Here is a 16,140-nt window from a genome sequence, read left to right as displayed (position 1 = left end):
CCCCCCCCGGTCACTTCACCACTGTGGCCTGACCCCCCCCCGGTCACTTCACCACTGTAACCTGACACCCCAGTGCCACTTCACCACTGTAACCTGACACCCCAGTTCCACTTCACCACTGTGACCTGACACCCCAGTTCCACTTCACCACTGTGACCTGACACCCCAGTGCCACTTCACCACTGTGACCTGACACCCCAGTGCCACTTCACCACTGTGACCTGACACCCCAGTTCCACTTCACCACTGTGACCTGACACCCCAGTTCCACTTCACCACTGTGACCTGACACCCCAGTGCCACTTCACCACTGTAACCTGACACCCCAGTTTCACTTCACCACTGTGACCTGACACCCCAGTTTCACTTCACCACTGTGACCTGACACCCCAGTTTCACTTCACCACTGTGACCTGACACCCCAGTTTCACTTCACCACTGTGACCTGACACCCCAGTTTCACTTCACCACTGTGACCTGACACCCCAGTTTCACTTCACCACTGTGACCTGACACCCCAGTTTCACTTCACCACTGTGACCTGACACCCCAGTTTCACTTCACCACTGTGACCTGACACCCCAGTTTCACTTCACCACTGTGACCTGACACCCCAGGTCCACTTCACCACTGTGACCTGACACCCCATTTCTACTTCACACCACTGTAACCTGACCCTCCCAGTTCCATTTCACCACTGTGACCTGACCCTCCCAGTTCCATTTCACCACTGTAACCTGACCCAGTTCCATTTCTCCACTGTAACCTGACCCCCCCAGTTCCATTTCACCACTGTAACCTGACCCCCCCAGTTCCATTTCACCACTGTAACCTGACCCCCCCAGTTCCATTTCACCACTGTAACCTGACCCCCCCAGTTCCACTTCACCACTGTAACCTGACCCCTCAGTTCCACTTCACCACTGTGACCTGACTCCCCCCCAGCGCCACTTCACCACTGTGACCTGACTCCCCCCCCAGCGCCACTTCACCACTGTAACCTGACCCCCCCCAGCGCCACTTCACCACTGTAACCTGATCCCCCAGTTCCATTTCTCCACTGTAACCTGATCCCCCAGTTCCATTTCTCCACTGCAACCTGACCCCCCCAGTTCCATTTTACCACTGTGACCTGAACCCCCAGTTCCACTTCACCACTGTGACCTGACACCCCAGTTCCACTTCACCACTGTGACCTGACACCCCAGTTCCACTTCACCACTGTGACCTGACACCCCAGGTCCACTTCACTACTGTACCAGCGCCACTGTGACCTGACCCCCCAGTTCAATTTCACCACTGTAACCTGACCCCCCATTTCTACTTCACACCACTGTAACCTGACCCTCCCAGTTCCATTTCACCACTGTAACCTGACCCCCCCAGTTCCATTTCAACACTGTAACCTGACCCCCCCAGTTCCATTTCACCACTGTAACCTGACCCCCCCAGTTCCACTTCACCACTGTGACCTGACCCTCCTAGTTCCATTTCACCACTGTAACCTGACCCTCCTAGTTCCATTTCACCACTGTAACCTGACCCCTCAGTTCCACTTCACCACTGTGACCTGATCCCCCAGTTCCATTTCTCCACTGCAACCTGACCCCCCCAGGGTCACTTCACCACTGTAACCTGACACCCCCAGTTTCACTTCACCACTGTAACCTGACACCCCCAGTTTCACTTCACCACTGTAACCTGACACCCCCAGTTTCACTTCACCACTGTAACCTGACACCCCCAGTTTCACTTCACCACTGTAACCTGACACCCCCAGTTTCACTTCACCACTGTAACCTGACACCCAGAGTTTCACTTCACCACTGTAACTTGACCCCCCAGTTTCACTTTACCACTGTAACTTGACCCCCCAGTTTCACTTTACCACTGTAACTTGACCCCCCCCAGTTTCACTTTACCACTGTAACTTGACCCCCCCCCAGTTTCACTTTACCACTGTAACCTGACCCACCAGTTCCCAGCAACACCTTGCCTTCCACATTCCCTTCTCACCAGGCTCTTCTCAGTCGCTGTGCCATCCTGTGTGCCCATGTTGCTGCTCCGCAGGGACAGACTCCTCTTGCTGCTGGCATTTTCCGCCATCCTGGCAGCTGACTTTTACTTCCACTTGTGGCCAGAAATTCAGAGCAGACTCATCCGGAACTGCGACTGCCAAACACAGAACAGCACCGTACCAGGAACCACAGTCCTCAAAACTGCAGAAACGGCACCAAGGCCAACAGTCCCCAGTACTGCAGAGCCAACATTGGCATCCAGAGGCTCCAAATTGCAGCACCTCTTCTCGCACCCACTGTACCAGATACCAGAACCCAGACCCTCAACCCAGGACCTGCTGCTGAATTCCCATGAAGCCATCCACAACTATCGCAGGAGAGCCGCCAAACTCAACAGGTAGGAGTGACAATAGCAGGTGTTATCACTATGAACTAATTGTGGTGGGATCTCCATTAATACTATACAGTCTTTGGGTATTATGGACTCGTTGTGGTTGGATGGTATTAATAAGGATCCCACCACAACGAGTCCATAATACCCAAAGACTGGATGGTATTAATAAAGATCCCGTCTTGGGGTATTATGAATTCATTGTGGTGGGTATTATGGACTGGTTGCGGTGGGATCTCCATTAATACCATCCAGTCTTGGGGTATTATGGACTGGTTGCGGTGGGATCTCCATTAATACCATCCAGTCTTGGGGTATTATGGACTGGTTGTGGTGGGATCTCCATTAATACCATCCAGTCTTGGGGTATTATGGACTGGTTGCGGTGGGATCTCCATTAATACGATACAGTCTTGGGGTATTATGGACTGGTTGTGGTGGGATCTCCATTAATACCATTCAGTCTTGGGGTATTATGGACTGGTTGCGGTGGGATCTCCATTAATACGATACAGTCTTGGGGTATAATGGACTGGTTGTGGTGGGATCTCCATTAATACCATCCAGTCTTGGGGTATTATGGACTGGTTGTGGTGGGATCTCCATTAATACCATCCAGTCTTGGGGTATTATGGACTGGTTGTGGTGGGATCTCCATTAATACCATCCAGTCTTGGGGTATTATGGACTGGTTGTGGTGGGATCTCCATTAATACCATCCAGTCTTGGGGTATTATGGACTGGTTGCGGTGGGATCTCCATTAATACCATCCAGTCTTGGGGTATTATGGACTGGTTGTGGTGGGATCTCCATTAATACGATACAGTCTTGGGGTATTATGGACTGGTTGCGGTGGGATCTCCATTAATACCATCCAGTCTTGGGGTATTATGGACTGGTTGCGGTGGGATCTCCATTAATACGATACAGTCTTGGGGTATTATGGACTGGTTGTGGTGGGATCTCCATTAATACCATCCAGTCTTGGGGTATTATGGACTGGTTGTGGTGGGATCTCCATTAATACCATCCAGTCTTGGGGTATTATGGACTGGTTGTGGTGGGATCTCCATTAATACCATCCAGTCTTGGGGTATTATGGACTGGTTGTGGTGGGATCTCCATTAATACCATCCAGTCTTGGGGTATTATGGACTGGTTGCGGTGGGATCTCCATTAATACCATCCAGTCTTGGGGTATTATGGACTGGTTGTGGTGGGATCTCCATTAATACCATCCAGTCTTGGGGTATTATGGACTGGTTGTGGTGGGATCTCCATTAATACCATCCAGTCTTGGGGTATTATGGACTGGTTGTGGTGGGATCTCCATTAATACCATCCAGTCTTGGGGTATTATGGACTGGTTGCGGTGGGATCTCCATTAATACCATCCAGTCCTGGGGTATTATGGACTGGTTGTGGTGGGATCTCCATTAATACGATACAGTCTTGGGGTATTATGGACTGGTTGTGGTGGGATCTCCATTAATACGATACAGTCTTGGGGTATTATGGACTGGTTGTGGTGGGATCTCCATTAATACGATACAGTCTTGGGGTATTATGGACTGGTTGTGGTGGGATCTCCATTAATACGATACAGTCTTGGGGTATTATGGACTGGTTGTGGTGGGATCTCCATTAATACGATACAGTCTTGGGGTATTATGGACTGGTTGTGGTGGGATCTCCATTAATACGATACAGTCCTGGGGTATTATGGACTGGTTGTGGTGGGATCTCCATTAATACGATACAGTCTTGGGGTATTATGGACTGGTTGTGGTGGGATCTCCATTAATACGATACAGTCTTGGGGTATTATGGACTGGTTGTGGTGGGATCTCCATTAATACGATACAGTCTTGGGGTAATGATAGAGTAAATATTGTTGTTAACATTTCTTTTTCTAAAAGCATCATACAACACCAGGTTACAGCTATTATGGTCCAGGTAAGGTTGGTTTCAGCACTGGGATTTTGGCACCATAGACATGGTAAATCAGAAACATTGTGACCTCCTACCTCCAATAACCCACGAATGTTCAGCCTGTGTCTAATGCCCCCTACACACACCAGTGGATTTATTGTCGGAAAAAACTTGGATGGTTTTTTCCGACAGAATTCTGCTCAAGCTTATATATGCATATACACGGTCACACAAAAGTTCTCTGAACTTTCGATCGTCAAGAAAGCGGTAATGTACAACACTACGACGAGCCGAGAAAATGAAGTTCAGTGCTTCCCGAGCATGCGTCCCATTGTTTCTGAGCATGCGTAGGAACTTTTCCCAACCAAAAAATAGAGAACCTGCTCGCAATCTTTTTCTGGCTGGAATTCCGCCAGCAAAAGACCGATGGAGCATACACACGGTCGCATTTTCCGACAAAAAGCTCTCATCGGAGTTTTGCTGGCAGAATTTCCGATCGTGTGTATGCGGCAAAACACTTAACATATGGCTCAACACCTTAAAGCCTAATAGTTACAGGTAGTGCAGATGCATATGAAGGGGGTGGGGAATAATCCAGTTGCAGTGAGGTGTATACATGTCTACTACCTGGGACTACTTAGAATCTGAAATTACATTTGTACAGGACACCGGCTCATTTCATCATAGACCAGAGGTTATATGCAGCCACCTTCAGGTGATGGGACACTGGCAAGAAGAATTGTGAGACTGCCCATATAACCCCTCCCACTCCCATCAATTATAAAAACCATCCCATATAACCCCTCCCAGCAATCTTTACCAGCCCACATAACCCCTCCCACTCCCAGAAATCTTTACCGACCCACATAACCCCTCCCACTCCCAGCAATATTCACCAGCCCATATAACCCCTCCCACTCCCAGCAATATTTACCAGTCCATATAACCCCTCCCACTCCCAGCAATATTTACCAGTCCATATAACCCCTCCCACTCCCATCAATCCTAACCAGCCCATATAACCCCTCCCAGCAATCTTTACCAGCCCACATAACCTCTCCCAGAAATCTTTACCAACCCACATAACCCCTCCCACTCCCAGCAATATTTACCAGTCCACATTACCCCTCCCACTCCCCGCAATCTTTAGGTTTTTTGTTTATGACTCCTAATTGAACCTGGAAGACTAAGAAAATTCCTCACTGATCTTCACATGGAGAAAATCTCATTCCCAACCTGGATTTGGGGTTTCTACCGAAATCTAGGACTTTTCCCGTCCACCCACTAGTGTAGGATGTTCTGTACAAAGACTGGCCATGGCCTGACAGAATTCATCTCAAGGAGTTTGCTCAGCATAGAGGCTATCTCTATCCCACCAAATCTCTGACCGTTCTGGTTAAAGAAGTCCCAGGCCTTTAAGTACCTCATTGACAAGAGGTTGGAGGCCCTCTTTAAAGACTCCTTTGCTCTTTTGAGCTCAGCCACGCAACCTACCATGGCATCTATGGTGGTTTCCAAGACTATTGTGGCATGGGCCATGTGCATGGCATATAACCCAGGCTCAATGCTGACAGATCCATCAGTCCTCCAAACAGCTACTCCCGAAGAAGTTTTGGCAGACTCCCTGCACCAAGGTTCTTCTCATCTGACTGTCATGTCCATCCACATGTGCAGGATCTGGTGGCTGTTGAACTGATCTGTGGAGGAGGTCTCTATGAAACATCCAGAAAGCTTTCCATTTGATAGAGAACAACTCTGGAGAGTCCTTGGGCATCTTTATTAAGGAAGTCATGTGTGGGAAGGGCACTTAAGCCTCATACTGGTACTATTAAACATGCGTTTAGATTTAGAAAACTCCTCTAAATGTATGTAATGATTTTTAATGCCATTCACTCTACCTATGGGAAGAAAGCCAAGATGCCTGCTGCAGACTCAAGTGCACCTGGATTTTGGAAGAGTTCCTTTCATACCTCGCAGGCTTCCAATTCCAAGTCCTTGTCCTCATCCCAATTCCATCGCAAGACTAAGCGAGCCAAGACTGGTACCAATCCCGCCTTGCAATGAGGGGTTTTCTTTACAGCTACGGGTGGGTGGGTGTCTGGTGGACACCTAGACTCAGGGAATTTTAGATCTTTTAATCCAGGACATGGTGTCCTGGTTGGACAGGCTGAAATTCTAGTTCCTGCCTCCTCCCCGTTGAATGCCCTCAAATCTGCATGCTTCTGCACTGGGATTGCAGGACTTTACAGGACACGGTCTTGGAACAGTTTCACTCAGGAGTGACTGTTCTGGTTCCTTCAGATTAACAGGCATGAGGAGTACGTTTATTTCAACCTATTTATGATTCTAAAACTCAAAGTGGGTGTTCCCCTATCCTGGATTTTAAGGTTATCAACACCTTCTGTGGATCTAAAAATTCCAGATGAAATCAGGCTGCAACAGGGGGAATTTTCGGCATTGATAGCCATCAATGATGTGTGTTTACATTTTTCATCTGCATCAGCTTTTTCTGCCAACATCCAGTGGATGATGCAGACACTTCTAAACTTTTGGTGGATCCTCAACCTCCAGAGGTCTGTGTTGGATTGGACCCATTGCTTGGAGTATCTGAGCCTAGCCCTGGACATGGTTTGTATTTGGACCCTTCACTCCATTTCCATTCATCTGCTTTTGTATGAGATTACGAGGTCTGATGGTGGCCGCCTTCAAGGCATTGATTTTTTGCTCATTTTCTCTACGGACCTCTGGAGCTCAATGTGCTCACTGCAAGGAGTTATCTTCCTCAGTCTCTGGACCGGCCCATATATTTGTCTCACAAGGCCAAGATATCGTTGGTCTGCCGGCTGACCAGGCCTGCACTGGAATTGGTGATGTTCTGTGACGGGAGTCACTTTGAGCGGAGGTTTTGTGGAACCCAGCTTACATTAGAGAGCTCTGGAAACTCTTTGTCCAGCTCCCCCGGCCCCACCTATGTGTAATCTTACCGTGTCTATTAGGGGCACAGGGTGACTGATCTGCACGAATCAGACTCGTCGTACAACCACACTGGACTCAGCATTTCCTTTACCCCTGTTATCCTGGATTCTATGTATGGTTTGATGAAAGAGTGAAGGGTCTCTTTCACTTGGGACAGTAATATTTCTGAACAATATCCCTCAAGAAATTTATGAAGATGAATTAATTCCACCTTTCCGACTGCTGGAATATTGAATGAGCTTTGATCTCATAAACTGTTGTAGACTTTTTACTAGATCGTTTGAGGTGTAGCTGTATCCTATTGTTCTATTGTTTGTCTGCCTTGGGAGCAACCTATTATGGGATGTATACAGTATGTGTTTCTAGCATGTAGACCGGGGGCAGAGTGGAGGGAGGGGGGAATTCCTCCAACAGCCCTCCCTGCTGATAAGACGGTCTTCTGCTGGAAAGTTGAATACACCTGGGTGTGCCTCTGGTTACTGAATGTAGTTTACCCCGCCCTGTGTCATTATGCAAAGCAGAGGGGATGTCCTCTGAGTGTATATCTCTTTGTGCCTGTGTATGAATAAACAGTCTTATGTTTCTTACCACCCTACACTGATGCCTCCCTCAACAAGTGACTGGGTGGGCTAAGGGACTTTGGATCCTGCTGGTATCTGACAAGGGACACTTATATATGGCAGATATACTCTCTTCTTGAGTACAGGGGTCCATCACATTTTATTATTATTGCTAATTGCTTCTCGGCCTTTTTGGCTAAGATCAAGTGTAGTATCTGTTCTTATCCGTTTCCAGGAGATGGCGCTTGCTTCCGTCCCTGATCTATGGCGAAATAGAGACGGGATTGTGGTTGCTATGCAAAGCCTGCTGGAGTGAAGGTGACCTGGAGCGGTTTGTAGCCGAAAGGGAAGCCTTCTGATGGGGATGGAGAACCACGGGGTCTGAACCAGAGGGTCGAGACCCTGGCCTTCTGGCCTGGATTGGGGCGGATCTAGCTCCAGACAGTTATTTGGGAGAGAACACTTAATCCCCTCTTGTAAGGGGGGGAGTGGTTAGTACTTCCCGAATGTAATTAGGATGGAGTGATGGGAGCGACGGCAGAGCCTGATGGTAAAGGGCTCTTTTCCGGCTTCCTGATCTCCATATCCTTCCTGTCTGTGGTGGGGTCTGTTGTTGCCTGGGTTGGGGGGTCAGGGCTTCTTTGAAAAGCCAGTGGTGAATGTGCCCCTGAAGTGGCAGTTCAGGGGTGCCGTATAGTCACGGTGTGAAAGCACTTGATTTTATGGCACCATGGTCACTTTCACCACAACACACGTTTTTCGCACCTGCCTCTTGGGCCGGGCCTTTTGGCCAGGACCAGGGGAAATTTTTATGCCTGGCCGGAGGGCCGGCCGTTGTATAGCACAATGGCCACTTTCACTCTCCCATCTCACTATCTTCCCCACTCTTTCTTTTACCCCTGTTTGTCACCTTTTTGTCTTTTTTTGGTTGTCTTTGTATACACGTTTTGTCACTGTGTGGCGAGTAGGGTGTGGGTCCTCGGGCCTACTCTGAAAGTCTTGGGAGGGGGTGGACATAGACCTTTTGGCTTGGTTCGCCCTCTCCTTTGAGGGGTCTCCCTTCGGGGGAGCCCCACTGTACTTGGGTCGGTCTGCTTCGGCAGACCTTCCAGTTGTGGGGGTCCGCCTGGTTTCAGCCGGATGGACCCTTTGTCTGAGTACCTCAGTCCCTGTCTGGAGCCTAACGTCCCGGGGGATCAGGGTAAGGTCCTTCCCTAGTGGAGGACTCTGTACACCCGTTGCACGTTTTTGTGTTTCACTCTCTATGTGTGGGCACTTTTTTTTTTGGCAGTTTCAGCCTTGGCTATTTTCTTTCAGAGTTCTGAATGCCGATGCTCTGGTGACGTTTCTTCAAGGGTTAGCTCACATGACTCCCCCTGTTCAAACCTTGCTGTCATCCTGGGATCCTAATCTGGTCCCTTTTAAGCCCATTGAGGAAATGCTCGTGGCTAAACTCACTCATAAGGTGGCTTTTTTGGTGGCTGTCACATTGGCAGGATGTGTCTCGGGACTGGCAGCTTTGTCCACAAGGACAAGGTGGTTCTGATACATAGGTGGAATGGAAATCTTCTTCTGTCCAGCTCACAAGCATTCCAAAGAGATTTCTCTCTGGCCATGGTGACGTGTGTGTGCAGTGCGGGTTCACCTCTCCTCCACCAATCTCTGTCCTGCTGGCAGGGGGTGCCGTGTGTCACTCATTCACCCCTCCTCCACCAATCTCTGTCCTGCTGGCAGGGGGTGCCGTGTGTCGCTCATTCACCCCTCCTCCACCAATCTCTGTCCTGCTGGCAGGGGGTGCCGTGTGTCGCTCATTCACCCCTCCTCCACCAATCTCTGTCCTGCTGGCAGGGGGTGCCGTGTGTCACTCATTCACCCCTCCTCCACCAATCTCTGTCCTGCTGGCAGGGGGTGCCGTGTGTCACTCATTCACCTCTCCTCCACCAATCTCTGTCCTGCTGGCAGGGGGTGCCGTGTGTCGCTCATTCACCTCTCCTCCACCAATCTCTGTCCTGCTGGCAGGGGGTGCCGTGTGTCACTCATTCACCCCTCCTCCACCAATCTCTGTCCTGCTGGCACCTCTCCTCCACCAATCTCTGTCCTGCTGGCAGGGGGTGCCGTGTGTCACTCATTCACCTCTCCTCCACCAATCTCTGTCCTGCTGGCAGGGGGTGCCGTGTGTCACTCATTCACCTCTCCTCCACCAATCTCTGTCCTGTTGGCAGGGGGTGCCGTGTGTCACTCATTCACCTCTCCTCCACCAATCTCTGTCCTGCTGGCAGGGGGTGCCGTGTGTCACTCATTCACCTCTCCTCCACCAATCTCTGTCCTGCTGGCAGGGGGTGCCGTGTGTCACTCATTCACCTCTCCTCCACCAATCTCTGTCCTGCTGGCAGGGGGTGCCGTGTGTCACTCATTCTAGGCAGATTATCTCGAAGGCATTTACCTCTCAGGACAAGGTTCCTCCTCTTCCTGGTAAATCTCACTCGACTTGTTCAGTCACTACCTTCGACCCTTTAGCACCAGGTGTCTTAGATTTGTAGGCCTCCCGCCTGGTTCTCCCATCGGTGAAGATCTACCAGGTGTAGACACCAGCTTAGCCCTGTCATGGTTTAGGCCACTTTTTGAGTTCAGGACCAGACTGCCTTTGAGGACATGTTGGAATTGTTGTTGTGATGCCCAGCTCTGTGTTCTATGGCTTGGGGGGGAAATCCCAGGGTCTATGGGGCCCATATGTGTCCTGTACTATATAATCCGAACACGGCCGGAGCTCAACCCCATCAGAATCTTCTGTAAATCAAACCATAAAAGAGGATTTGCCTGTAATACCCATAATAACATCGGACCCCGCCCCCCTGTCCTGGAAGTTCATCCTATAGCTTGCTGGGAATGAGAGGGGCTATATGGACCATCCCACAATACGGCCCACCAGTGTCCAATCACCTGAAGGTGGCTGCATGTTCTCCGGGTCTCTGAAGGAGCCCGTGTCTGACACCGTACTCCTTATTTTATGGACAGATTTACGTAACTTAAGGCCCCTTTCACACTTGTGCGGCCTGAAAATTGCCTGATTTTTGCCGCGATTTTGATGTGACTTGAAGCGATGCCTGTGTCTATGGACCTCAAGTCACATCAAAGTAGTACAGGGACTACTCTGAAGTCGTACAGCTATGAACGGTACTCATTGGAAATCATGGGGTATGGCTTATCATGTGACTTTACAGCTCCAAGTCGCACAAGTGAAAGGGGCCTTAAAAATCTCAAAGATTTTTAGAAGAATTTTGAGTTGTCATGTGAACTAAGCAGACGGCTATTCCATGTCTTCCACAGAACCTCACGGGATTGAGGTCTGGGCTCGTTCTGTGCACTCTGACAGTGATGAGGTCCCACTCCTAGTTCCCTGCAACTGCCTAAAATATGGGTCCATTCAACCTGCCCTCCGTCCTGACCCCTTCCCTGTCCTGACCCCATCCCTGCTCTGACCCCTTCCCTGTCCTGACCCCTTCCCTGTCCTGACCCCTTCCCTGTCCTGACCCCTTCCCTGCTCTGACCCCTGTCCTGACCTGTCACCTGTCCTGACCACTTCCCTGTCCTGACCCCTTCCCTGTCCTGACCCCATCCCTGCTCTGACCCCTGTCCTGAACTGACCCCATCCCTGCTCTGACCCCATCCCTGTCCTGACCCCTTCCCTGCTCTGACCCCATCCCTGCTCTGACCCCATCCCTGCTCTGACCCCTGTCCTGACCTGTCCCCTTCCCTGCTCTGATCCCTGTCCTGACCTGTCCCCTGTCCTGACCCCTTCCCTGCTCTAACCCCTTCCCTGCTCTGACCCCTGTCCTGAACTGACCCCTACCCTGCTCTGACCCCTGTCCTGACCTGTCCCCTGTCCTGACCCCATCCCTGCTCTGACCCCTGTACTGCTCTGACCCCATCCCTGCTCTGACCCCTGTCCTGACCTGTCCCCTGCTCTGACCCCATCCCTGCTCTGACCCCATCCCTGCTCTGACCCCATCCCTGCTCTGACCCCTGTCCTGACCTGTCCCCTGCTCTGACCCCTTCCCTGTCCTGACCCCTACCCTGCTCTGACCCCTGTCCTGACCTGTCCCCTGCTCTGACCCCATCCCTGCTCTGACCCCATCCCTGCTCTGACCCCATCCCTGCTCTGACCCCATCCCTGCTCTGACCCCTGTCCTGACCTGTCCCCTGCTCTGACCCCTTCCCTTTCCTGACCCCTTCCCTGCTCTGACCCCTGTCCTGCACTGACCCCATCCCTGCTCTGACCCCTGACCTGACCTGTCCCCTGCTCTGACCCCATCCCTGCTCTGATCCCTGTCCCCTGTCCTGACCCCTTCCCTGTCCTGACCCCTGTCCTGCTCTGACCCCTGTCCTGCTCTGACCCCATCCCTGCTCTGACCCCATCCCTGCTCTGACCCCTGTCCTGACCTGTCCCCTGTCCTGACCCCATCCCTGCTCTGACCCCTTCCCTGTCCTGACCCCTTCCCTGCTCTGACCCCTGTCCTGAACTGACCCCTACCCTGCTCTGACCCCTGTCCTGACCTGACCCCTACCCTGCTCTGACCCCTGTCCTGACCTGTCCACATCCCTGTCCTGACCCCTTCCCTGCTCTGACCCCTTCCCTGCTCTGATCCCTGTCCTGACCTGTCCCCTGTCCTGACCCCTTCCCTGCTCTGATCCCTGTCCTGAACTGACCCCTGTCCTGACCCCTTCCCTGTCCTGACCCCTTCCCTGTCCTGACCCCTGTCCTGACCTGTCCCCTGTCCTGACCCCTTCCCTGTCCTGACCCCTTCCCTGCTCTGATCCCTGTCCTGACCTGTCCCCTGTCCTGACCCCTTCCCTGTCCTGACCCCTTCCCTGCTCTGACCCCTGTCCTGAACTGACCCCATCCCTGCTCTGACCCCTGTCCTGACCTGTCCCCTGTCCTGACCCCATCCCTGCTCTGACCCCTGTCCTGACCTGTCCCCTGTCCTGACCCCTTCCCTGTCCTGACCCCTTCCCTGCTCTGATCCCTGTCCTGACCCCTTCCCTGCTCTGATCCCTGTCCTGACCTGTCCCCTGTCCTGACCCCTTCCCTGTCCTGATCCCTTCCCTGCTCTGACCCCTATCCTGAATTGACCCAATCCCTGCTCTGACCCCTGTCCTGACCTGTCCCCAGCTCTGACCCCTTCCCTGTCCTGACCCCTTCCCTGCTCTGACCCCTGTCCTGAACTGACCCCATCCCTGCTCTGACCCCTGTCCTGACCTGACCCCTACCCTGCTCTGACCCCTGTCCTGACCCCTGTCCTGCTCTGACCCCTGTCCTGCTCTGACCCCATCCCTGCTCTGACCCCTGTCCTGACCTGTCCCCTGCTCTGACCCCTTCCCTGTCCTGACCCCATCCCTGCTCTGACCCCATCCCTGCTCTGACCCCTGTCCTGACCTGTCCCCTGCTCTGACCCCTTCCCTGCTCTGATCCCTGTCCTGACCTGTCCTGACCCCTTCCCTGCTCTGACCCCTGTCCTGACCTGTCCCCTGCTCTGACCCCATCCCTGCTCTGATCCCTGTCCTGACCCCTTCCCTGTCCTGACCCCTTCCCTGCTCTGACCCCTGTCCTGACCTGTCCCCTGTCCTGACCCCATCCCTGCTCTGACCCCTTCCCTGTCCTGACCCCTTCCCTGCTCTGACCCCTGTCCTGACCTGTCCCCTGCTCTGACCCCTTCCCTGTCCTGACCCCTACCCTGCTCTGACCCCTGTCCTGACCTGTCCCCTGTCCTGACCCCTTCCCTGCTCTGACCCCATCCCTGCTCTGACCCCATCCCTGCTCTGACCCCTGTCCTGACCTGTCCCCTGCTCTGACCCCTTCCCTTTCCTGACCCCTTCCCTCCTCTGACCCCTGTCCTGAACTGACCCATCCCTGCTCTGACCCCTGTCCTGACCTGTCCCCTGCTCTAAACCCATCCCTGCTCTGATCCCTGTCCCCTGTCCTGACCCCTTCCCTGTCCTGACCCCTTCCCTGCTCTGACCCCTGTCCTGCTCTGACCCCATCCCTGCTCTGACCCCTGTCCTGACCTGTCCCCTGTCCTGACCCATCCCTGCTCTGACCCCTTCCCTGTCCTGACCCCTTCCCTGCTCTGACCCCTTTCCTGACCTGTCCCCTGTCCTGACCCCTTCCCTGTCCTGACCCCTTCCCTGCTCTGATCCCTGTCCTGACCTGTCCCCTGTCCTGACCCCTTCCCTGTCCTGACCCCTTCCCTGCTCTGATCCCTGTCCTGACCCCTTCCCTGCTCTGACCCCTGTCCTGAACTGACCCCATCCCTGCTCTGACCCCTGTCCTGACCTGTCCCCTGTCCTGACCCCATCCCTGCTCTGATCCCTGTCCTGACCTGTCCCCTGTCCTGACCCCTTCCCTGCTCTGACCCCTTCCCTGTCCTGACCCCTTCCCTGCTCTGACCCCTGTCCTGACCTGTCCCCTGTCCTGACCCCTTCCCTGCTCTGATCCCTGTCCTGACCTGTCCCCTGTCCTGACCCCTTCCCTGTCCTGACCCCTTCCCTGCTCTGATCCCTGTCCTGACCCCTTCCCTGCTCTGATCCCTGTCCTGACCTGTCCCCTGTCCTGACCCCTTCCCTGTCCTGATCCCTTCCCTGCTCTGACCCCTATCCTGAATTGACCCAATCCCTGCTCTGACCCCTGTCCTGACCTGTCCCCAGCTCTGACCCCTTCCCTGTCCTGACCCCTTCCCTGCTCTGACCCCTGTCCTGAACTGACCCCATCCCTGCTCTGACCCCTGTCCTGAACTGACCCCATCCCTGCTCTGACCCCTGTCCTGACCTGACCCCTACCCTGCTCTGACCCCTGTCCTGACCTGTCCCCTGTCCTGACCCCATCCCTGCTCTGACCCCTGTCCTGCTCTGACCCCATCCCTGCTCTGACCCCTGTCCTGACCTGTCCCCTGCTCTGACCCCATCCCTGCTCTGACCCCATCCCTGCTCTGACCCCTGTCCTGACCTGTCCCCTGCTCTGACCCCTTCCCTGCTCTGATCCCTGTCCTGACCTGTCCCCTGTCCTGACCCCTTCCCTGTCCTGACCCCTTCCCTGCTCTGACCCCTGTCCTGACCTGTCCCCTGCTCTGACCCCTTCCCTGTCCTGACCCCTACCCTGCTCTGACCCCTGTCCTGACCTGTCCCCTGTCCTGACCCCTTCCCTGCTCTGACCCCATCCCTGCTCTGACCCCATCCCTGCTCTGACCCCTGTCCTGACCTGTCCCCTGCTCTGACCCCTTCCCTTTCCTGACCCCTTCCCTGCTCTGACCCCTGTCCTGAACTGACCCCATCCCTGCTCTGACCCCTGTCCTGACCTGTCCCCTGCTCTAAACCCATCCCTGCTCTGATCCCTGTCCCCTGTCCTGACCCCTTCCCTGCTCTGACCCCTTCCCTGCTCTGACCCCTGTCCTGCTCTGACCCCATCCCTGCTCTGACCCCATCCCTGCTCTGACCCCTGTCCTGACCTGTCCCCTGTCCTGACCCATCCCTGCTCTGACCCCTTCCCTGTCCTGACCCCATCCCTGCTCTGACCCCTTCCCTGTCCTGACCCCTTCCCTGCTCTGACCCCTGTCCTGAACTGACCCCTACCCTGCTCTGACCCCTGTCCTGACCTGACCCCTACCCTGCTCTGACCCCTGTCCTGACCTGTCCACATCCCTGTCCTGACCCCTTCCCTGCTCTGACCCCTTCCCTGTTCTGATCCCTGTCCTGACCTGTCCCCTGTCCTGACCCCTTCCCTGCTCTGATCCCTGTCCTGAAATGACCCCTGTCCTGACCCCTTCCCTGTCCTGACCCCTTCCCTGCTCTGACCCCTGTCCTGACCTGTCCCCTGTCCTGACCCCTTCCCTGTCCTGACCCCTTCCCTGCTCTGATGCTTGTCCTGACCCCTTCCCTGTCCTGATCCCTTCCCTGCTCTGACCCCTATCCTGAATTGACCCCATCCCTGCTCAGACCCCTGTCCTGACCTGTCCCCTGCTCTGACCCCTTCCCTGTCCTGACCCCTTCCCTGCTCTGACCCCTGTCCTGAACTGACCCCATCCCTGCTCTGACCCCTGTCCTGACCTGACCCCTACCCTGCTCTGACCCCTGTCCTGACCTGTCCCCTGTCCTGACCCCATCCCTTCTCTGACCCCTGTCCTGCTCTGACCCCATCCCTGCTCTGACCCCTATCCTGACCTGTCCCCTGCTCTGACCCCATCCCTGCTCTGACCCCTTCCCTGCTCTGAC

General features: G+C 53.8%; 1 protein-coding gene and 1 pseudogene across 2 annotated transcripts in view; both read left to right on the top strand.

The window, feature by feature from the left end:
* The window catches only part of FAM20A (FAM20A golgi associated secretory pathway pseudokinase), a 124,805-nt gene that overhangs the window by 9,648 nt on the left and 99,017 nt on the right, over window positions 1–16,140 (top strand). For both annotated transcript variants that reach the window (XM_073607061.1, XM_073607062.1), the window contains exon 2: window positions 2,020–2,415. In XM_073607061.1, coding sequence (XP_073463162.1) covers window positions 2,020–2,415 — 396 coding nt within the window. The remainder of the gene's footprint in view (window positions 1–2,019; window positions 2,416–16,140) is intronic.
* Window positions 8,054–8,145, top strand: LOC141114649 (U2 spliceosomal RNA; annotated as a pseudogene).

Source organism: Aquarana catesbeiana, linkage group LG12 (genome assembly GCF_042186555.1).
Source record: "Aquarana catesbeiana isolate 2022-GZ linkage group LG12, ASM4218655v1, whole genome shotgun sequence".
NCBI lineage: Eukaryota > Metazoa > Chordata > Amphibia > Anura > Ranidae > Aquarana > Aquarana catesbeiana.
The sequence above is the reverse complement of the archived record's forward strand: the minus strand, read 5'-3'. Positions and strand labels throughout refer to the sequence as shown.